This window comes from Onthophagus taurus, chromosome 2 (genome assembly GCF_036711975.1).
Source record: "Onthophagus taurus isolate NC chromosome 2, IU_Otau_3.0, whole genome shotgun sequence".
Taxonomy (NCBI): Eukaryota; Metazoa; Arthropoda; class Insecta; order Coleoptera; family Scarabaeidae; genus Onthophagus; species Onthophagus taurus.
The window spans coordinates 23,337,368-23,361,783 of NC_091967.1; the positions used below are offsets into that span (position 1 = coordinate 23,337,368).

The 24,416-nt window shown below is 35.4% G+C and overlaps 1 protein-coding gene across 4 annotated transcripts in view; it reads left to right on the plus strand.

Moving 5' to 3' along the window:
* Positions 1 to 23,892, plus strand: part of LOC111417709 (location of vulva defective 1-like) — a 43,177-nt gene extending 19,285 nt beyond the window's left edge. For 2 of the 4 annotated variants that reach the window (XM_023050069.2, XM_023050071.2), the window contains 15 exons: positions 2,042 to 2,209; positions 4,390 to 4,545; positions 5,129 to 5,371; positions 5,419 to 5,559; positions 8,586 to 8,731; positions 8,790 to 8,999; positions 9,052 to 9,276; positions 9,325 to 9,396; positions 9,452 to 9,638; positions 14,743 to 14,892; positions 14,958 to 15,172; positions 15,224 to 15,525; positions 19,627 to 19,856; positions 22,232 to 23,204; positions 23,282 to 23,892. In XM_023050069.2, coding sequence (XP_022905837.2) covers positions 2,042 to 2,209; positions 4,390 to 4,545; positions 5,129 to 5,371; positions 5,419 to 5,559; positions 8,586 to 8,731; positions 8,790 to 8,999; positions 9,052 to 9,276; positions 9,325 to 9,396; positions 9,452 to 9,638; positions 14,743 to 14,892; positions 14,958 to 15,172; positions 15,224 to 15,525; positions 19,627 to 19,856; positions 22,232 to 23,204; positions 23,282 to 23,838 — 3,975 coding nt within the window. In that variant the 3' untranslated portion in view covers positions 23,839 to 23,892. Of the gene's footprint in view, positions 1 to 2,041; positions 2,210 to 4,389; positions 4,546 to 5,128; positions 5,372 to 5,418; positions 5,560 to 8,585; positions 8,732 to 8,789; positions 9,000 to 9,051; positions 9,277 to 9,324; positions 9,397 to 9,451; positions 9,639 to 14,742; positions 14,893 to 14,957; positions 15,173 to 15,223; positions 15,526 to 19,427; positions 19,857 to 22,231; positions 23,205 to 23,281 lie in introns of those variants that run through there. The other 2 variants (XM_023050072.2, XM_023050073.2) reach the window with 2 other exon arrangements.
* Positions 23,893 to 24,416: the final 524 nt, after the last annotated feature.

Here is a 24,416-nt window from a genome sequence, read left to right on the forward strand (position 1 = left end):
GTAGATCGCTAACAGTTCTCTATCAAAAGTGGTATATTTGGTTTGGCATGAATTAAATTTTTTGGAAAAGAACGCTAATGGTTGAGACCTTCCATTGACGGTTTGCGTTAAAACAGCTCCCATACCTGTGTGAGATGCATCAGTTGACAATGATAGGATAGCATGTGAAGAGGGATGTCCTATAAAGATAGATTTTGATAGAAGATTTTTGGCTGAAAAAAAAGTGTTGTGTTGCAGAGTCCAAGAAGTCGATGAAATTGTTTTTTTGTTTTTGATAGTGAAGTAATTTTGAAAGTGAGTATAAGGGATCAAGAATATTTGAAATGTTAGGTAAGAATCTATGGTAGAAGTTTAATATTCCCAAAAATCTTTGTAACTCTTTTAGAGTCGTTGGCTTTGGAAAATGTGTTATGGCTGTGATTCTTGATTGCGATGGTCGAATGCCATCGGATGAAACATGATGACTAAGAAAATCCAATGATTTAACACCGAAAATGCATTTTTTCGGTTGGATATTGATATTGTAGGAAGTTAATCTGTGAAATAATTTTGTAATAGTTTGTTTTATGTGAATTTTGTATTATTTAATTTTATTTATTTTTATTAATGAATTTTTAATTTTTACGATAATATAATGAAAAACTCTTCTTACTAATGTCTAAGAAGGTAGGAAAATTTGTAGGACTTACCGTACACCACAACAAAGGTCCAAATTAACTAGGTCTATCCAGTTGTGTCTTGATTTTGGTGCGGTGAATGGTTTCTCTGGAATATTTGGCGGGAAATCAGGTGGTGGCAAATCTTATGGTTTGAGTTGCTGATTGGTTTGACACTTGAGTTTCAGGACTATTGATTGGCGAGCTTCAATATAGGGATCGTTGATTGGTGAACTTTTTAATTTTTTTCTTTTGGTTTGGGTTGACTTGTGTCCAATTTTAGAATTCTTGATAAACAATTCTCAACTTTGCAGTGTTTCTGTCGGGGTCACCAAATATTGTACGAGGATGTACAATATCATGTACAATATTTTTATTGAATTTTAAAAATTATTTTTATTCTACCACATTTTAGGTTGTTAATGGATAATTTATTTTTTTAATCTATTTTTTGTTTTTTGTAAATTATATAACAAATCATTTTATTAAAAACAACTTTTCATGGCACACTTTGTGTGGTGCATGGCACACTACAAGCCCCATCACATTTGCTTGAATGGTTGAAAGTTTCCAGGTCCCGCCTTTGCAGAATTGTATACCAAATCCTTCCTGTCAAAGTATGTCTCCATTGATCTCATCATTGGCATATGCGGATGAATCTATCTTTTCTGCCCTCATTACTACTCCTTCGTTCTGTCCCCTCTTTAACCTTTCATTCAGATCCTCTATAAACGCCGCAAATAAACTGGGGACTTAATTGGCATCCCTATCTTAACCCTCTAGTCGTGTAAAATTCTCGACACAGTCTCTACGAGTATATCTCTTCCAGGTCTTATTTCTCGAAGCAAATGTGTTCTCAAATAGGAGTAGGTATTAGTCTATCAGTCAGTTTTTGTATAGCTTGTACAGATGAAAAGTCAAATTTAGATTGATAATTTTGTGGTTGCTTTGCTGGTGGTATATATTCTTGTATTTATTTGTTTTGGGGTGTAAATTGTTCTTGCGCTAACAAAGGTTATAAAAGAATTAACCTAGGTAATTATTTCAGTGTCACATTTACCGAAGGCATACTTATATTATTTGCTTCAGCACTTTTGATGTCCTCTGGAGCACGTAACTTTACTCCCATATCTATTTTTTCATCAATCAGTTGTATATCACTGGTGTGTAGAGTACTGGCCTTAGAACACTACCTTGCGGTATTAATGCGTTCAGTTCAGAGTAAGTGTTTAATGAGTTTAAGAATCATTAGTAGGCAGCCGTTCCATTAAAAAAAAGTTGACTCATTATCAGCAAAATAACAAAGACAACACTCCCCTGTCTTTTGACGCGGGCTGTATATACTATTTATTAAACATACAAAAACTAAAACTCTGTTTTTCTAGGTCGTTATTTTAGATACCAACTATCCGTTTTATCCCGACCATTTTCGAACTAGTGACGTTTATTATTTCAGTGATAATCAATCGGTACACTACTATGTACATACCAAATCTAATAGTATTATGTATGTTGGAATTTTGCCCGTTAGACCTGGCCCGGTTGATGTTGAGGTACTTTTTTTTATGATTATTTTTATTTTAGATTTTTAAACAATTATCACCATGTCATTTAAATCTGATTTTTTAGCCATCTATTAAGTTGCAAAGATAAAAAAGTTTTAAAATTTAACATTTCATAATGTAATAAATGACCATCGGGAAGTGAATATATACTCAAAATGTGTGTTTTGAAAAATCAAAATAGACTTGTTTATCAGCGTTTTATTGAATTTATTCCATAATTTTGCCGCACACTGTATAACATAAAGTATTACATATTATTTCATTATTGGAATCTACCCTTCAATACGATTTCAACCATATCAAAAAGGACTTAAACAAATAAAATTCCCAGTACAAATTACTGTAAATATGAAGTAATTTTACTGTAACATGCTGTGATTTTGACATTAATACATTATTAATGTCAAAATCACATACATTATTAACAAAAACTGCTAGTATTTTGAGATGTTTTAAAGAGTTCTGCAAAGTATATCGTTTCTCTAAGGTGCTCTAGATCACTAAGAGTTTGGCATAAAGTAAGGTATTAATTGAGCTAAATTCTATACTCACATACTACTGATTAGTGATGGAACGGATAGTGATTTTGCGAAAAGCCAGATACCCGCTATGGTTATAATTTCTGGTAATAGCTAATCGAATAAACTTATAGAGCTGGCCGAAAGTTATAGTCCTATCGCATCATTGCTGCTATAGGCTTCTCATAAGACTTATACTAAACAGGATTGTCCCAAAGACTCGGAATTATACCCATCAACAAGCTGGTGTGTGTATTTGACAAAATGAGCAAATAGAAAATCATGAACAATGGATTCCGGCAGGGCTCGGTTCTAGTGCTCATACCTTTTAACCTATACATATCGGTTATACCAGCCAGAAGGGCAAGAAAACTTATCTATGCTGATGATATAGCACTTACCGCCCAATACAAAAGGATTGAGATAACTGAAAATATCCTTTCTGGTGACCTGAGAGCAATGGGGGAAAATTTATATAAGCGAAAACTAACACCTTCACATCCAGGAGACTCAGTTTTATTAACATTACGCTGCTGCACCAAATTTCCTCAAATTCTTAGGTGTCACTTTGGACAGAACACTCTCGTGTAAAAAACATCTAGAGAACACATCTGCGGAAATCCGAACATGCAAAAAGATCATACAAATGCTCTGTACCTCTAGATAGGGTGCCGCAACAACCACGCTGCAATGTTCTGCCCTGTAACTGGGTTATTCTGTTACAGAATACTGCACGCCGGTCTTAACTGCATTTTACTGGCTCCAAACGCTAAATAATATCATCCCGCCAAACGTACAAAAAAGTAATGCACTCATCAAAGAGTTCAAGAAAATCACTGACAACCTAAAGCTTCCGACTCATGAGGACCTGCCTTATCTTGATATGAATCGCTTCACATCTCGACCCCCTCCATTAAATCTTGCTGAGGATCAGGCTAGAAACAACTACAACATCAACACTGAGTAGGAAAAAGACTGGAAGGCCTAAGCACTACCAGGGATCAACCAATAGATCCTGCCAAACCAACAACAAATGGATTTGGACTCCCCGCCACCTATAAAAGGGCTTCAACAGAATACGTATGGAGCATAGAGTCTGTGGTGATAGCGTCCAGAAATAGGAAGTGCTCTTCTCAATATGGCTGCGGAGTTTCAAAGCAATCTATTCAGCACATTGTGGGTGACCTTATCCTACCGCTGCAAGGAATTTCTTTTATGCTAAATCAGCAGCTCTTCAATGCATAGCCGAATTGGATATAAAATTTTAGATTGTGGTTCTACTTCTTGTTTGCAAATTTCACCTACTGTACAATTGCTCATTCACCGAATCTCAATCCTAAAGTATTTATAAATATATTTATAAGTCTGGATTTCTGATTATATCAAATCTTAACTGTTAAATATGGTTGAACTTGCATTGAAGGGTAAATTCTACACAAGTGTTGCATAATGCCAAACTGATATTATATCAAAGAAACACAAAATCTAGCAATATTCCAAATATTACGTCTGGAATTCGTGTGTCCTAAAATAGGCATATCCCAAATGATGTATAATTCTAGCTACTCATTTATGAGAAAATTAGGCATTTCTAGATTTCTGTTCCACTCTGCATATACATGGTTTCTATCATTTTCTTTTTAATTTGAGGACGAAGACGGCAAAAGCGACGATTTTCAATCATTAATTCAAGAACAAGTAATAGATGAAGATGACTATGGTGATATACGATATTCAATGGCTGTTCTTACTTATAAATGCAGTGAGATGGGAGATATGAAAGTGGTAGATAGCGAAATTTGCAAGGTAAGACTTTATTAAGTCTTTACTCGTGCCAGCTTTCATTCAGACGCCAAACATTTGATAGTATAAATTAAATCTACACTTCTGAGGAAATCTAAAATCACGTTAAACAAACTACGTATCAAAGAATTGTAACACCTCAAAAGAGCTGAGTCACAAAACTGACAATGGTATCTTGTGGAATTTCATCTCAGCCTTGCTGTAGGTGACGACGAAGTTCCTACAAGGTATCCCACACATGCTCAATCGGGTTTAAATCCGATCAGGCCAGGAGAGATTTTGTACTCCTTCTTCGTGTAGCAAGTTCTGATAGATATGGGCGATATCAGGTCGGGTGTTATCTTGCTGGAACATGATGTCATGGCGTTCGTTTAGCCTGAGTATTACAACGGGCTGTAAAACCTCGTGGATGTATCGGTTTGCATTTAATCTGCCAGGGATGACAACTAGAGGTGACTGATTCCCCGTACCATAATAGCAGGTGTTTAGCCGCCCTGATCTCTACTCATCTTTTTCGAGATGTTGCAATTTCTTTCGCATGTAATGTATACTTAAATTAAGAATATGATATTTTTTTAACTTTTAGGTTCCACAAAACAGGGAGAGTTTAAACGAATCAGACGTATTAAGCATGCTGTGTACATGTGATTCAGGTACATTCAGCTTGGTACCGATTCTTAGAAATCTAGAGCAACCGGTTTGGAATTCCACGCGCACACATTTTACAACAGACTTTACCTACTCTTACGTCTTATTCATTCTTTTGATCATAATTTTCTTTATTTATTGTTTATTGTTGGCGTTCGCCGGAAACAGAGCAAGACCAATGGTGCGTTGCGAATCCTTTTTTCTTTTATATCTAATTTCAATTTGTAGATTTTCCTTTGCTTTACTTGTGATAGCAATAAATCTGACAGATATGGATATTTAATAGCTGTTAAAACTTCAAGTTTACAAAACTCTGGGACTACTTCGAACGTAATAATAAAATTACATGGACGGAAAGCAAATAGTCTGGTAAGTTTATATATCTGTTTAGTATTTATACCAAAAATTGTTTTAAAAATATTTCTATTATTTATGTATGGCTTCATGCACTTCAAATTGGGTTGGGTTGGTATTTCTAGATTGTCCTATCTCATTTCAAAGTTCTCGAAGTATTCGGCCCAGCGGTTCAATACCTTCAAAGGATTCCCAATAAGCTTGTCGTCCTTGCTCTCAATCATTACTGCCTTGGTCAGAAACAATTATTTAGGCTATAGTTTATACTATAGTCTGTACAGCCTTTTGAATTTAAGTCAACCTCGCCCTTAACGAATTACAAGCGTACTACTCTACATTGATCGGATTACAAACCACACGTCGCTAACCCATAGAACTTAATCATAGCTATCAGACCAACTGCTTTGTGGATTGTAGAACCGTATGTGTGGTAGGCCACAGCGACTTACCCATTTTGTCAGAATTCACCGATAAATGTCGCAATACGCATTCTGATACTCCTTGCACAGCACGATTCGAATACGACACGAAAATCCAAGCACTTCACTGCATGGATGTGCCACGTTAACTAAGGGGAGTGCATGCATGATCTTGTATTGATCATGACGAAACAATTCCGAATGATTGAAGTAGCATGTATGTATGGTCTTGCATTCATACAAGGTGTGTCGAACCATCTCCTCGCTCTCTTCACAGAGGCGACAGAGAGGACTAACAGCAAGCTTAAGGTTATAAAGACCCGTGACGAGTCAGGTTACAGTTCGTAGAGCGTTTCTACCGAGCCTTACGAAAGACAAGACTGCCTCTGCTGAGGGATAATGTAATACTTCCTTAGACAGATGGCAGCCCTTAACCCTATCCCACCAGTTCATGAACATTTTGTGGGTAAAATCTTTAATTATCTCAATCTGAGTTGATAAGGACGGAGCGATTATCGGTTCAGGCGAACATGGCGTTCGCTTGGCAGCCCTTTTGGCAAGCCTATCAGCGTGCTTGTTACATGAACAAGTCGAGTGTCCTTTTGTCCATTGGAGTATAACATAGTTATGCACTGCGGCCTTCTCCAATGTCAGATGACAACCCATAACATGTCCTGAGCTAATTGTTATTCTACTCAGGGCTAAAATAGCTTGCTTACTGTCAGTGTAAAAGTCTTACCTACCAAGTTGGATCTGACAATAACGTCAGCTATATTTCTTCGTAAAAATGTGTTGTAGAGAATGGCATTTTTACTATATCTCTCACCCATTAGAATTCCTGCTGCTCGCAGTCGAATCATGGCCACCTCTTGAATAAACACACTGGTGCAGGAGGAAACTTCCTCCACGTTTATCGTTTTCTATGGCGAACGCTTTTTTTTAACTCCGCTAATTTTCCTTTATAAAGTTTCCAGTCGGAGTCTAATTTTGAGTTTTTAGCTCTATTAAAGGCTGTTCTTGCCTCCTTTTTGAGTTCGTCGAGCTCAGTGCACCACCAAATAGTAGCACGCCCAGAGGCGGCCTCTGATCGGAGGAGACAGGCCTTTTTTTAAAACTTTAATTAAGGAATCACTAATAGTATTTAAGTACTCCTCAACTTCAAAGCTTTTAGTTGGCTTACGCACCCAATATCGCTCAAACACCCAGTTAGCAAGTATCATGTCACCCGGGGAACATGAGAATTGTCAGGAATTCGAAAATGAACATGAGAAGATGGAGAATATCGGCTGTATTGCCAAAATGTCTTCGAACATAGTTAGACCCTCAAGGGCATGTGGAAAATCGCTACAACTTGGTGCAAGGGAATTGAAAGCTGGCCTCATCGCCTAGATTCATGCGTGTGCACGACAATTATTTTACAAAAATTAGCTCTTGTCAGTCGTAAAATCGTAAGTAGCAATATAATATCTAAACAGTATAATATGAAGAAAACAAAATGTATGGTAATATCCAAAGAACCAAGACGATGTAAGTTGCAAATTGAGAACTCAATAATAGAACAGGTCATGCATTTTAAACATCTAGGTCTTGAAATTACAAGCCATTCTGATGTATCTAGATAAACACAAGGACAAGTCACAGAAATGACACGGGTAGCGAGTTGCCTAAAGGATACTGTATGGCGAAACAAATACATGCGTGTAGAATGAAAAACGAAAGTATGTAAAGCTATGGTACGACCCATATTAACATATGGTATCGAGACGACAGCAGAGACAATGAAGTGCATATAATGTTTTTATTGTTTCTTCTTGTTGAAGTATGTTTTCTAGTATTAGATCTAATTTACTGTCAGCCTCTTTATCGATTAATGTACTTACAGTTTTCTCTGCAGTTTCATCACTCGCTTTTTCGGTATACGAGACGCGTGACTTTCTATTATTTGAATTTACTGTTTTCTTATTCCTGATGGCTGGCTTGTAGTACCTTAATCACAATGCATTCTCGGTAATTCGCTGGATGATTTTCTCCACAGTTGAAATATTTAGCCGGGATTTCATTGGCTTTACTTTGGTGGTTCCAACCTTGACATCTATTGGACAGGGGCATTTGTTTTGGCTTTCTGTACTCTTCGATTTTGACACGCATTCTTAATATGTTTGTTATTTCATGGATTCTTTTTACATCTTCTGACGGTGCAAAATTCAAGATGTATAAAAAAAAAGACTCTTTTGTTTTGTATTTTTAAGATTTGGGTTATTTTACAAATGTTATAATTGCGCTCCAATAGTTCATCTTTGATATCATTAACATCACAGCTTTTATGCATCTTTTTAGCTACCACTTTCAGATTTCTGGTTTACTTATTTTCATAAGTGGACCAGGACAAATTCTTTTCAGTAAGTATCTTTGATGCTTCTCTGTACTTTTGTTCCAAATTAAGATTCAGTTTTACTGTGCCGTTATTTAGCGCATGTGTTAAAAACATACACAACCCTTTTTTAAATGCATCCCAGCATTACATCAACAGTTAATTGATGTACCAACATACAAAGATGATACTTCTTTAGCATCTCAATAAAAAATAATTTTTATATCCCATAAACTATTTTTATGTTTCAGCCTTACGTATTAAATTATCCAGATCCGGATTTACGATTATTACAACTCGGCGGCGATGATTATTTTGTTATAGCAACTGCGGAATATTTAGGTGATTTACGTTACATTGAATTGTGGACGGATGTGATCGGTTATAATTCTTGTTGGTAATAAACAACACGTTAATAATATTTAAATCGTTTAATTTTATGCTTTAATTTGAAGGCGTTGCGAAAACGTTCGCGTTTTCGACTTGAGACGCAACAAAAAATGGTACTTTGATGTGCAGAGAACGTTTGCGCTCAGAGATAAAATGGACTGTTATCACAAAACTTATGTCACTACGAAAGTTGTGCCAAGGAGGAAAGTTCGAGATGTTATTCAATATGTCGGTTTGCATTTTGGACCATATCATACGTTTAATATTTTTGATCCGTAAGTTTGAAGTTTATTTATTTTTATTTAATATTTTCAAGTTATTTTCTAGTGCCCATGATTACCAGTTTGGATACTTATTTCGATTAACACTTGTGGCATCTCATATTTTAATGGCTTTGTCTTTAAGTGTTATGTTTATTTCCTTTCCAAGAATGCAACCAAGAGACGTTTTAGGAATTGACTATTATGCCCACATACTGTACTTTTTGATGTATGTTTTTGTTATAGGGTTTATATGCTCTATAATACATTTTACTTTGGCAGTTCTTTACAGGTAAAAAATTTAAAAAAATAAATAGAATATCATTCATATTTTTTTTAGAAATACTTCTGGGTACGGATTATTAAAAACAAAAACTGAATTATTTCCAAAAATTGTATCGAGAATTTTATGGTAAGATTTTTAAAGGATTTCTTAAGTTCGCAGTAAAATAATTGTGGATATTTAGGATTATTTTAGTTATCTTTATAACACTTTCGATGGCTTACTTATTGATATTTGGATGGTGGGTATCTCCAGTAGCTTTATGCTCAATGATAATGATATTCACACTGGTGCTTCTCCTAAATATAATTCTCCTAGAAAATTTGTACATAAGTATTTACTTATTATACAAGTCATTTAGACGACTCAAAGTAAGTAGAGCTTATAAAGTCTAACATTACGCTTACGTCTAAATCTATCTTTACGCTAAATACATTTAATTTTTGCGTGTTTTTAATCTAAAATCTAGAAAATGCATTGAGTTCCAGAAAAAGTAGTGACTATGAAACCATTTTTTTCTAAATTAGAGAGAATATGTCTAAAATGTCAGCTAATAGTATAACAAGCCACTTTAAATCGAGGCATCCTACCGTGCTAATAAATAGACGAGTAAGAAGCACTGACGTGATCCCAGGATCTTCCAAAATGCTTGTAATCTTGAGCACTCATATGTATCTGACATGATGAGCAGATGAGATTTAAAGCAAAAAATTACGGCTACGGTGAAATATAACTGCAGCAATTAAATTATGTAAATGGTGCCATATAATGTATTTTGTTCATTCTTTAAGTTAGACAATATTAAATCCAAGAATGAAGAAATTTGGCTTATATTCAGAAAATAAGGCAAAATAAACCCTTTGCGCAGAGTTTACTTACGGATTATTGAATATTTTGATACTATAATAATGCTTCCTAATTGTAAGCAGATATTAAGGAATAAGCTTCAAAGCTCAAATTTGTACAAATACAAACTCAACTGCACTTCGAAAAAGTAGATACTTATTTGCAGCAACACTTATTTGCCACCTCTGTTCCTTGTTTATTATATTATGAGCTATTTATTTCTAACTTAATCTACTACATTTGCATAACAATATACTTATCCTATGATAGTCGTTTTGTTTTGGTTCAGCCATTCTTATATCTATCATTACTTCCATGTGCAAGGTTTTTGTCGCTTTCACTATACCAGTTCCAATGATTTTAAAATATGGCATGAGATATTTTGATTTTAATATTGGTCTTGATTTCCTTTACAACTTCAGCTACAAATGCTTTGTTTTGCTCCTCAATGCATTTGTACCTATAGTGTTCTTTGGATTGGGTTGAAACATAATTTTCAGATAATCTGCGAATCTTGAATCTTTTTGTTCATTATTTCTAGGCCCAGCTATCGTCATCATTGTTGATCGGAGGTGTTCTAGACTTTTGGTCAATCTTCATAGCGAATATTCGGTGCTGTAGTCATTATTAGTAAGTCTAAGAAGGACTTCAGTGGTGGTCATGATTGTTTCATTTTTTAACTTTTAACATTATTTAACAATTATTTTGTCTTGTGGTGCCATTTCTTCCTGGCCCTTCTTTTCTCTAATAGTAGATGGAGGATTATAATAGGATAGATTGCCTTTCAGGTTTTTTCTCCTTTCTGGGATGTTTTTCCACGCTGAATATTTGATTTCTTCAATCAGTTTCTCCACCTTCAGAATCCAATAGTTTATTTCCAATAGTAGTCTTCAGTGGTTCTGCCAGAGTAATTCTTTTTACTAACGTTATTTTAAACCGTTCCCGATTACTCGATTTTCAGGAATATTTACTTAAAGTTAGTACAATAAGTGAGTAATCCAAGTTTAGCTTAAGGTTATCTTCGATTTACATATATGGTAATTGATTGACACGTTTTTGATGATGTAGAAATCTATCAGATGGGATCTTATCTGGGTATGTTGGCAAATATAGGTATAGTAGATTTGCCTATTGATAAAGTTTCACATCCTTGTGTTTGAACAGCTTTTTTCAATTCTCTACCTTTGGTGGTGATTTGCCTCATACACACATTGGGGTGTGTTTTTCATTGTAATCACCACTGCTTATATTCTTCACAATTGATATTATGCTTTGGCAGGTATGAGTCGTTATGGGCAGCGAGAGAGGGAGGAATACTACAGAAGATATTCCACGGAAGAGGGAAACAGGAAAAGAATGGAGGGGATTGAGATGTGGAAATAACTGGAGAGCAGGGATGGGGATGTGGATATGCAATAGAAAGAGAAGATAAGGAAAAGTAGGAATAATGGGAATAACCCAAAATATGGCGACATTATAGCGGAGGGGCTACCGAAGTACCTGATGACGGAGGAGTCTGAGGAGGGGAAGAAATTGGTAGCCAGGTTTAGATGTGGCAATGAAGAAAGGGCCAATATATATTGGATGGAGGATGAGTCGCTACACCATCTGTTGGTGAAGTGTAATGAACTGAGGGATGAAGTGATGGATTGGAAGCAGGTGCTGGGGGAAAAGAGTAGGATTTACATTAATTATTGGTGTTGTTTCTAAATATTGTAAGCTTCTGGAAACAATAAATTATTATTATTAAGTTGATTTGGTTTCTGTATATGTCACCTGGTGACCTCCACATATAGAGTTGTCGTATCTAATCGAACACGCCCTTCATCGGACCCCAACAATAAGCCACCTAAAACAAATAATCAACAATTGGGAGGTCTCAAAGGTAGCCTTACGCTGGAAAGAACTTCCAGGTCACAGACAAGCGAAGAGTATGATAACTCCGTCCAAAACAAAACCAAAGAGGTTTTATGCCTCGGCAAATTAGATCTAAGGACGCTCTCAGGTTACCTGACCGGCCATGGGCCCCTAAAATAGCACCTCTTCCACATTGGACAAGCTGAGGATCAAACTTGTCGACTTTGCAACGAGGAGTCAGAAACAGCTGAACATATACTGTGCAACTGCGTCGCCAGAGGGCGTCTAAGACACAACATTTTCGGTAAAACTCTCTTGACACCTACCGACATAAAGGTTCAAGGGCAATACTAAGGTTCATCAAGGACCTACATTTACCCTAAACCTTTGGAGGGCTAAGGTACAATAGATCTTATAGGTCGCGGTAACGAGAGGGGCCGCTCCCCTCAGCCCGGCAGCAATAATAATAATATGTGATGAACAAATAGAGTATTTGTCACTATCAGTCCGTTTTTAAGCAGAACTGAAGCATCTTGTCGCCCCACCACTGTTCATAGATGGTCACGGTCTTCCGCTTGCCCAATTTGGCGTTCATGTCGGCTTGTATCATAGTAACTTCCTTTTCAGGACGATTCGGTTTCTTTAGTTGTAAAAAGAAGTGGTCGCTGATTTCTTCTGACGCGTCAGCTTTTAGGGTGTATAGTTGGATTAAATTTAGACTGTATGGTTTTGCTTGCAGCTTGATTGTATGTATTTTATTACTTATATAGGATTGTATCCAAGCACGGAGTACTTCATATGATGTAGGATTATTAGTGCTACGGTTTCCATGTCATTTCATCAGAAAAATACGGTGTTTTCTGTTCTTGATATAAAATGACCCAATACTTTGATGTTGCACCTCTTTGCTTCGTTTTTCGCTATATGTATATAGAGACCCTCTTCGGAGTAGGCCTCTCACGTTCCAGGTGCCTAACTTGATATTTCTTCTTAGGTTTACACTTTCTTTTATTTAGATTCAAAAACCGCAATGAAATTCTCTTGAAAAAAAATAATTAAAGTGGTTTTTTGTTGCCTTCTTTCATGGTTTATGTTGGGTGTCTTAGGGCCGGTTGTACCACCTCTTCATAAATTTATCCGATAGATAAATTGGTGCACTTAGATCCATTACTACCATCTTTTAGTTAAATTTATCCTATAGATAAACCCATCTACTAGCCAATCAGAGCGCGTGAAATAGCCGTAACCGTAGTAATAATCCCTGAGATAGCTTAACCAGAAGACGGTAGTAACGAGCCTAAGGCTTTATTTTACACGCTCTGATTGACTAGTAGATGAGTTTATGTATAAGATAAATTTAACTATAAGATGGTAGTAATGGACTTTAACCAATTAGAGCGCTTAAAACCGCTGTAACCATGGTAATTATCCCTTAGATAGTTTATCAGGAGGATGGTACACAATCGGCCCTTAGTCTTTTTTTATAGCCTCTATTTACAACGTTTATCAGTCTCTTGACTATGTCGTTGGTTCTGTATCTGCAGTGTACCTCGATGGGTACAGTTTCTTTCAACAACTTGGATATTCTTTCTTCTAGCAATTCGCACAGTGGCTTCTTCTCTATCCAGCTATCTAGCTTCCAGCCAAGACAAGGCTTTCTGGCGTACTATGGAGTATTCGTTGCTGAACGTAGAATTCTATTTCCAAACTATTCCAATTTCTTCACATTCTCATGACTTCTCAAGATTTCTACTCCATATGTCAACTGCAGCGTTATTATGGTTTCTATTATCCTTACCTTTGTTGTTGCTGGAAGCGGCGACTGTCCTCTTATCACGAAGTATAGCTTGTTTGCCGTTCTTCGCGCAATGCTTCTTATTTTCCACGTTAATCATTACTCCAAGGTATGTGATGTCTCTCTTCATCTCTATTCTTTTCTGGACGAATAGTTTTGGGAAGCATCATGAGTGCCTTGTTTGGGATACCATCCATTCCCAGCTGGTTTGCTAGGATTTAGCATGTCTATGTTCATGTTAATTTCTTCATCCGTAATCTCCAGTGTTTTCGGATTTCCCACCGGGATATTGTTCAGCGCTGCATTTATTTTCTTCTGGATATCATGTTCCTATTATCAAATTGTGATTCCACGTGATCTGTCAGAAGCTCCGCTTTCTCCTGGTCGTCGAATATCAATTGACCTGCCGGACTTTTTAATGGCGCTTTAGATTCTGACTTCCTTCTTATCTTCTTCAGGAGCTTCCACAGGGACTGATTAAGGTCTTCTCAAGGAGGGTCTTGTCCCACATTTTCACCTTATATTCATCTACCATTTTCTTAGCTGTCTTCTGCAGCTGATTGTACTCCTTTTTGTGTCACAGATCTCTCGTTTGGCTCCATCTCTTTTTAGGGCTAGTTTTCTTTCTTCCGTAGATAGACCTAATTTGTTTTCCTATGTCGGTGGAAAATTAACTTTTGCTTCTTCGATAGCTTTCTTAACAGCGGCATAAAGTCAAAACTCATTTCGCCAAATTCGTTAATGTCCAATGCCATTTTGCTGTCCGAAATTGGCTTCACTTCCTCTGCTGGGGTTTGCGCCTCCTTCTCTTTGTTCTTCTCTTCGCCTTCGATGAACCTTGTCAGGTCGCGGAACTTCACTCCGTGCCTCGTCAAATTTCCTATCAAAATTTTCCTTTTCCCAAGGAAGTTTTTTTATTAAATTTTGATTGATTACACTTATAATTTTTTATAAACAAGATTTATTATTTTTTACAGAGAATCGATATATTCGGAAAATTTAATTTTGGTAACATCGTACTAGAAGTTGAAAATCAACGTCGATTTTTATACAGGCGTATAAGTGTTTGGAGCGTAAGACCATTTTTAAAACATCTTTACAGGCCACTTTCAGACGCTCTGTTAAAAGTATTCTTTAAACTTTATTTACATTTATTGTTTATTATGAAGATATTTTCATTAACATTTTTAAGGAACGTCGGCAAATAGATCAACTTCGACAGAACTTACGATCTCTTTTATCGAATATCGTCTTGGTTATTCTATTAGGAATATTTTTTCTAATTTTAACCCACCTTCAAACGTCTGATCAATCCGCACTCATGACCAAACACGTTGAAGAAATGTTTATTGACGGGAAATTTGTTGCGACCGGAATGAAAGCGGAAAATGTTTTTGCTATGGAAGAGTATTAATTTAAAAATTTTCAATTGTATTTAATTACATTAATTTAATTTAGTTTTTATTTGTATTTGAACAAGACAATTATACCGACTTCGATATCAAAGCATTGGTATGGTAGATACAAAACCGAGGACCCCGCTTTAACAGCGGATTTTCAAACAAAACTTACCACTATAGTTAGAATTAGAAAAATTATGGCCAAACTCGTAAAATGTCCTGATGAGAGTTTGGCGAAATTGTTTTACGTAAAGGAATGTTTACCATACTGGTCAGCTAATGTCACAGATACAACCGGATACGATGAAGGGACGTCGATGTTTAATTATCAAATTCAACAATATCAACATCGATATTACCGTAAGATCATTTTAGTTTTATTTACTTTTAAGAAGATAATAACTCCTCTCCTAGTATAATTCACTTCCTAACTCTTGGTTACGTGTTCGACAAATAAATATAAGACAAAAATGGGTAATACTAATATCCTAGAAATTAAACCGTTATCAGATAAAATGGCAAAGAACTTTTGTTTCAGCATCAACCCAGCAACCACCTTTTTCCAGCTCCTTCTCAGTCTCCCTCTCCTCCATCGTGTTTCCATTCTAGTATTCCAGACTTCTTTACCTGATCTGATGACATTCTTTGAACATGTCCTCATCATGTAATCTGTTGTATTTTAGTACTGGCACAATATTTAACTTTTGTCTGGTCCCCCTCTTCTTTATTTTATCGATTTTTTACTCCTAAAACTCGCCTCTCTCTGTAGCGTGAATCTTACTTTTCTCCATATTGGGTAACGTCCAAAATTCACATCCGAAATCAATGCAGGTATAGATATCATTTTGAAAACTTTTGGTTTTGTTTCTTTGGCTACCTCCTTGCTGTTTTCGATATCTAGATTTCGTTCGTTGTCCGCCAACACTACCACATCATCTGTGATTCTACATAGTCCCACATATATTTTTGCAGATATCAGTGTACTATTAGCATTTTTCTGGTGTTTTTATTATATTCCTGTATAGTGTCGACCGTAAATACCGTGAACAATACTGGGCTCACAATCAGTGCTCCTCCATGGCCTAAACCTTTATGGGTCGTGTTAATTCAATCGATTTTTTGTTATTACTTACTACCTAGTTCCTTACTTTGCCTTGTTCTTATATACACTTACAATCACTCTCACTAATTTATTTTTTACTTTTGTACGCTATATATTCTGCCATACTTTCTCTCTAGGTGTTCTATCGAGAGCTCTTTCACGGTCCAGAAAAGCCATCTGCTTCTGCCTTGAGCCTGTATTTTTCTGTCAGCTGTTTTATAGTAAATACATCTTCGTGAGTACCTCTCCCTTACTTGAATTCACTTTGCAATTCGAATAATGTTGTTTTAGAGGATAAGGTTATTCCTCTATAATTTGAGCAATCTTTACTGTCTCCTCTTATATGTAATGGCAGTATGTATCCTATTTCCCAGACTGTCAGTATTATTTCTTCTGTCCATGCTTTTTAAATACCTCTACGCCAGCTTATTAGAAAAGTGGGTGATTTTTTTATTTTGTTGTTTTCAATTCATTTTAAAATTCTCAGTGTCTTTTGCTTCCATATTTCTTTACGAGCTTTATATTTATTTGTGTTCACACTTCCAGAAATTCATCTTTTCATATTCTTTTCTTCCTGTGTAAATGTTGGTTGTGATATTTTTCGCGTTCATGGTTTTAAGTTGATTAAAAAATACCTTATGATATTCCCTTCTACAAGTCTTAACTTTCTCTTCGAAGCGCGTACCTTCTTGTTTTTTCTTTCCTCTATCTTACCATCCGGATGGTAGTAAATACGAGACGTGATTTGTGTTCTCTAAGACGCTTTGCATGAAATAATAAAGGAACTAATGCCAAAACAGCGGAAGATTAGAGTTAGGGCTAAATGATGAAATGCAGGGTTGGAAACATAGTCTTGGTTGAGATAACCGTTGGTTTACTATTGACAACTTCGTTTGAAGATACTTACTGATTAGGTTTTCTTGAGCTTTGGAGCTATTCCCAAGGTGATCTGAGGTTATGTTGGGTTGGTCATGAGATTACTTAGTTTGTTTTCCAAAGCATCCCAAGTTCCGCAAAGCGTGGTTGGGATTCCCAACCCAACCCAACTACGCCGCTTCATGTTTGAATTACTTTTAATTGGGTAGGGTTGATTTGTTTTCGAGTAGCATTTCTTTGAAGCTGGATTTCTGATTAACTTACTTTTGTTGATTGACAAGCTTTTCGATTAGCGATGTTTTTACATTGGCTTTGGATAGACGGTTCATTTATGGGATAGCATTACTTGGGAGTTGAGTCAACTTTTTTTGGATTTCACTTACTTTCTGGTTAAGTTTTGTTGAAGCTTGGGTTGGCTTACTTTGAAGTAACATTAGGTTGGGTTGGGTTGAGTTGAGTCAACTTCATATGCAGGTGGCTTACTTTCTAATAAAGTTTCTTTGAGACTTGGATTGGCTTGCTTTGAAGTAACATTAGGTTGCTTAGGAGGTAAGTTATCCTACCGCGAATTTTAGTCGAAGGTCACTATTATTGGCGTTCAATCCGCGGAGAGATCTTATAATTAACTTATATCAGAGTTAGAGCCTATTGACGTAGACTCTTGGAGTCGTATTTAGGTAAAGTACTTCAATTTGCCGAATTCAAATGACGATCCTCCTCCTAGAACCTCAAGGTCAAACCCAACCTAAACCAACCTTGACTTTTACATTCCCACGTGAGATTCGCCAATCAGTCTATTACTACAATCTATTACTTGTAGGAAAAAAGTTATAACATATGTTATAAAACGAAAGAATATATAATTTTATTGGACTTAATATTAAATAACTCTCCAGAATTAATGGTAGATTGTTATAAAAATAAAACTGATAACTAGTAATAATATTACAGTAATATGAAGTCGTTGCTATTTCGTTCATGTCTTTACTATTTTTTCAAGATATTTTCTCTACCAGGTATCTATCTTCTCTTTACAGTCTCCTTTCAGTATTTTTCTTCTGCTACCAGGTGCCATCTTTTTTGTTCAGTGTCTTTCTTCTATTACCAGTCTCTTTCTAGTCCCCTTCCACTCTGCCAAGTCTCTTTCCAGTCTCCGTTCAGTATTTTTCTTTTACTACCAAACCTCTTTATTCTTAGCTCAGTGTCTTTCTTTTAGTACCAGTCTCCTTTCAGAACCGTTCTTCTCTGTCCAATCTCTTTCCAGCCTCCATGCAATATTATTCTTCTACTATCAGTCTCCTTCTCTGTTTACTGTCATTCTTCTATTACCAGTCCCTTCTTTTTTGATTAATTTTGTTCAATGTTTCTTTATGCTATTTTTTCTTACATCTGTGGCAAAACGTAATCAATTATCGACTTTTTCCCTCTACATGGTTTTTCTCTGGTATACTAACCTTTGTGTTTGTAAAATGAGTTTGTTATTGACATGTCGCTAAATAGATAAAATCCAGCATGTGCTTCCCGTTTCCATTTTACTTATATTCTCCATGCATTCCTGTCCATGTCTTATGTGTGCTGTCTCTCTTTCCAACTACTTGATGCGACACTTTACCCTAAAATACAGTTTTTTGCGCTTTACGCCCCATATACCATTGTACACCTTTGTTGTATCTTTGTTGGTTGTTCATGAACGGATTTGTAGCATGCTTTGTTATTCAGAGACAATCTTTTAGTTTCTTGCAAGGTCTTCTCCATTATGCCTCGTGTTATCCCATAACCCTCCTTAGATATGTATAGTTTGCACTTTTCTCTATTTGTAAAAAACCAAGTCTCACATCCAAACTTAAATATTGGTCTATATATTACTTTGTATGTAATTCAGCTTCGTCATCTCCGTTGATACGTCTCTGTTGTTAAAAAATAAATCATAATAAAGTCTTGTCGTCTTCTCTATCTTTGAGTTAATCTCGCTTGTTCAAATTCTTCTTCCAATTCATTCTCTTTGTCATATTCTCTGCCCATTCATTTCCTTTAACTTTACCTTTTCCTTGTTATTATTCTTTCAACCTTCTCTTCATCACTTATATTTAGTATTTTGAGTTGCCTTTGTTGTACTTTTCCCCTTTCCTCCATGACTTCCGTGTATAGTCAACCAACATTCAAGGAATATTGGTTTATCGAACGTATCGTTTTTCACCTTTCTTCTATTTCTCTAGTATTTTAATTAATACTGAAGAATTTATAGAAAACATGTTTTCTCATATTCATTTCTTTTTTTTTTTAGTTTCCATTGATGAACTCTCGAAACTAGGAGGGTCTCGATATATATAAATAAATATTGTATTTTTGAAAAATAGACCTTATTTTTGATATTAGAACCCATATTCCAAGGCTGAGAGTGAATAATAACTAGTATATAAGTTAACATAATCGAAAACAGAAAATAGCTATTTAGTAATAATTCATACTTTATTTTTCTTTAGCTTTTATGGAAAATGCTTATGAATCAGGTGGTTTTATGGTTCCATTAGGACGAACTCTACCAAACAGCTACAATACATTAGTGACTCTTAACGATAGTTTATGGTTTATGAATGAAACAAGAGCATTTTTTATTGAGTTTCTACTTTTCAATGCAAACACGGGACTATTTATCGATGTTAGAATATTATTTGAGAGGGGGCCGTCGAAGTTTATCATTTTAACAGAACGGGTAATTTAATTTTATTTTATAAAACTTTACAAATGTTCAATCCGTCCACTATGAAATCTCAGATATAATAAGAGACAAATTAATGTTACAATTCTTGAAAAAAATGTATTTCGGTTACTTCCAGTACACCCGATAAGCCCCAGAAATTATTCGGCTTTAAAAAAATTATTCTTATTGGTACTAAAGATTTTTGAAAGTCCTTTAGCTACATTATGACAAGCGAGCGGTAAAATGTTAAGCGACTGTTGTAACTATGCTAATGATCCATCACAATACTATGATGGAATATTTTTGTTATGTGTCCATCATAGTATCATAGTGGATATCATAGGTAAAATTAAGATCCTTATTGTGTAGATATGAATGACGTGGTCAATAAGAAATAGATCGAATATAAGAAAGATGGCAAAAAACAGTATCTGGTTCTGGATTCCTGAAAGTTTAATGATATTATCGAGGAATAATAATTTCTTTAATTAATTAATTAATGAGGACGGTCTTATATTTTTGTTCGGTGTTTAGTTGATTGTGGCGTAACGTATCTGATACCAGCAATTACCAATGAAATCACAGTAATTTTCATCCAAGCCATCGTGACCGTGGTTATCTTGTTTTTGGCTATGTTGTGATGCTTATTGAAAAAGTTTAGGTGCATTTCAACGATGTAGAGATGAACCCATTCTCCAGTGAAAAATATACTTGACTAGATTAAGCAGTCACTGTGAAATATATTTTAAAATCAAAAGTAATAGCATGAACCTGTTGTGAAATGTGTTGCTTATATCAATTTAGTGATGAACGAAAATACGTGCTAGAGCGCCGATTATTATGAGAATCTTAATGGCCGTGGTCGAATTTAATGAAAATCGCGAAATTGAGCATTATTGTACATGAACAAAAGTTGTCACCAATAAATGGGCCGAAGTGTTTAGAAAAAATTTCTGCAATATACCGAGCCGCGTTTAGATTGCCGTTGATAAAGCAAAGCCCCGTACGTGCTTCGAAGCAAATTTCTCCCCAAACCATGACAAAGTCTTTCGGATAAGTTGCACTAAGCATAACGCTCCGTCTTGCTCAGCTCCAAACTTTTATCTCAAGTACTGTGGTATGTCGATTTCTTAACACGGTTGTTACAATATATCAATCATTACGGGGTTGTGCGTCTTCTTCCTGACCCAGGTCTGATGAAGGTGCTAGTCTGCCGAAATCTTAGAATGGAGCAACAAACCGTACTCTGTATCGCATCAATCACGAGCAGCATAACGAGTGCTGCGTCCATGTTCCACCAAAGCCACTGCCTGAGCAACTTCTGCAGGACTTAAAGACATTTTTCTGGTCTAGCAACAGTCAACGATGTTAACGACACTAAACGTCACTGAAATTTTCTCGTCAATTTGGTTTAATTTCTGATGGTGCTGTCGAAGAAGCTGCGTTATCCTTTAGAGCTTGTAACTTTGGTGTTAACAATAATAGGAAGTTGAACAAAAAACAGAAGTGATCAGAACAGGCGAGACTACAAGCTTCAAAGTGTAGGAAGAAAACACGCGTTAGCGTTATTCACCATTGCTGAAATTGAAAAGCGCCAAAATGGGGAAGGCACCTACAGAAAATTGACAAATGAGCCACTAAGACCTTCCAAATAAAAAAACCCTTATTCAAATCGACCAATACATTCAAAAGTTATTTCAGTTTGAAACTGGTCATCATACTAAGTGATACGTTTTTTATGCCGCTGACTGTATATCTTTATTAGGCGTTTTATATAATAATGTCTTCTTCATCAGCTGTATGCGAGCCCTCGTCATATCTTTTTGTTGTCTAGTTTTTTTCTCCTTTTTGACCTTGTCACAGTTCTACCTTCAGAATATAATAAAGACCAGTTCGACCAGTTACAAATTTTCTTATATTAATGGCACTAAATTCTGAATCTTCATTATAGTACATTTGTATCTCAAAATTATTTATATCTGAGTAAAGGGTTTAGACCTTTCTATCTTTATTTAGCATATTTTAAGCCAATTTACTGGCAACGCTGTAACGCTTACTTTTTTTGGTTTTGCATAAAATTGTCTACTAACAGATTTATGCCAAAATATAAATCATAAATCTCATTGTACTGTTTAATTTGATACTGATTGAGGTTCTGGCATGTTTACACCTTCAAACCAAAAATCTCTATTTTTAGTAGTAGCTATTATGCCAAAGCTCAGATTTACTGATACATCAATTACTTCATCACTATATTAGGAGCAAAATTTCTACAACACATTTCAAAATGATACACTTTTTATCGCACTCTGTATTTTCTGAGATTTCCATGGTGGTCACAAAATAAAAAACCTATATTCATTATTAACTAAGTCAATAAATTGCAGATATTAAATACAAGATTAAGCGTAATTGGTGCAAAAATAGAAGCCATGTTTATGATTTGTTTCGGTTTGATGGTAATAATTACAATATTGTTAGCAAGAAATGTAATCAATCAAGTGCTTAAACGCGGGCTGAAATTTCTGATTAGGAAATGGACAATAATGGACTTAGCTATAATTGTATGCGTAATAGCTTATTGCATACTATCAATTCTTAAACACTACGAACGTAGCCATTTCGAAAGTCAAATCAGTGTCCTACGCCGAAATGAATTTGTTCCTCCGTTTAGCACGGTTGATATAGATGAAGAAATAAGAATACTCGCCGGTTTTATTCTATTTTTATGCATTATAAGATTATCGCAACTATTTCACTATATCAAATTCTTAAGGCGATTTGCATACACTCTGAGTAGAATATTCGGCCCGATTCTATTCGTTTTTCTATGCACAATGTTGGGATATTTTGCAATGGCCCTTATAGCACGTTTGTGTTATGTATCGGATATTAAAGAGTTTCATTCGATATCAATGGCTTTTAGTACTCAATGGGTAATTTTTGCGCGACTTAAAACACCAGCTGTACAATATTTAAAAGAAGAATCAGGATTTCATCAGCTTTATCTCTTAACACTCTTCATAATTGGAATAGTTGTTAAAATAGTTGTGATTGTCATTACTTTGGTTGTGTTTAGAGAATGCAAAAAACTCTTATCTGGTCTACAATGGAGATACGAACTCGTTACATTTACGAAAGAATTCTTTAATTATTATTATGAATACACAGTCAGAACAGTAATACCTATTAAAAAGAAAACGAATTTAAGAGCTGGAAGAGAAGAATTTTATGAAGCGCCGATAACATCTAAAGAGTTGAGATATCGCTATGAAAGTCTTTATAAAATTGGAATTAATAAAATGAATTTAATGAGATTCGCTTTACTCGCGATTTTACGGAATAAAGTTGTTCGACAAAGTAATTATCATTTCAATGTTGTTATTTATAATCCCTTTAATATTTTTTTATAATTTAATACAAAAATTTTTTATTAGGAAAAGATCGTGCAACCGATAAAGATTTTGCCTTAATGGAAGAAATAGCTCGTGCTGTTTATGTCATGCGACATTCAGTTACAAAAGAAACTGAAGGTCTTCGAGATACAACCACTTTATACAGTTTCGGTTATAGGGTGCCCAATAAACGAGCCCGATTAGTTAGCGATGCAAGAATTTTGGAAATGGAAATGGTCTCACAAGAATGTGTTACAACTGCCCGATTAGAACAATTAAAAGCTATAACGCAAGATAGAGTGGTAATGGTGCCAGATTTGCTTACTTTGGGTCGAATGGAAACGATGTATCGATGTTTAGTATTAATTGCTGGATTATTTGGTAATATCACCCTCGATATCGATCCAAAATTTAGCAGAAGACCCGAGGAAGAATATGCACATGATGATAACATAAGTACTTCAGTTAGCAACGATTCTCTTTCTGATGAAAATATAAGTGGGGATGAAGTTAAAGAAAAAGTTAAAGAAAGGGTTAAATTTAAAACAAAACCCAATACTTTAAAACTTTGTAAGAAATGGTCCGTTGTTAAAAAGTAATTTATTAGTTGATGTTAATTTTAATAAATATAATTTGTTTTTGATTACCCCTAAGCTTCTGACTTGATTTAACTATTTAATTAACAATTTAATAGTGCAAAAGAAATCCGGTATTAAGTAGACACATAAATACATTATATCAAATTAACATCATTCTTTTTAAGGAAGAATATATCTCTATTTTCTTTAGAACGATTTATAAATTAGTTCCAGACAGGATGTCGCGTCTTTATTTTTTATGTAGTTAAAATAAAGGCGCGACGTCCAGTCTGGAACGCACCGTCGATTCCGATTGGACTGTTAAAAATTGAAATTTTTTCGTCGGGTAGTTTTTGAGAAAAAAATCGCAAAGTGGACAAAGTTGACCGCACAGTTGCAGTCTATAGCTAGATGTCCACTTGCGACAAATGCTTTCGAGAGAAGCTATTGAGAGTATTTTTTCTGATGGACACGCATCTGAGAGTAACTATCGGAGAGTCTCCACCAACTTTACGAGAATGAACAGGTTGAGACTTGTACTCAAGTAGACACGCTCAATTTATCTATCGTGAGAGTAACTGTCAAAAAACGAACACGGT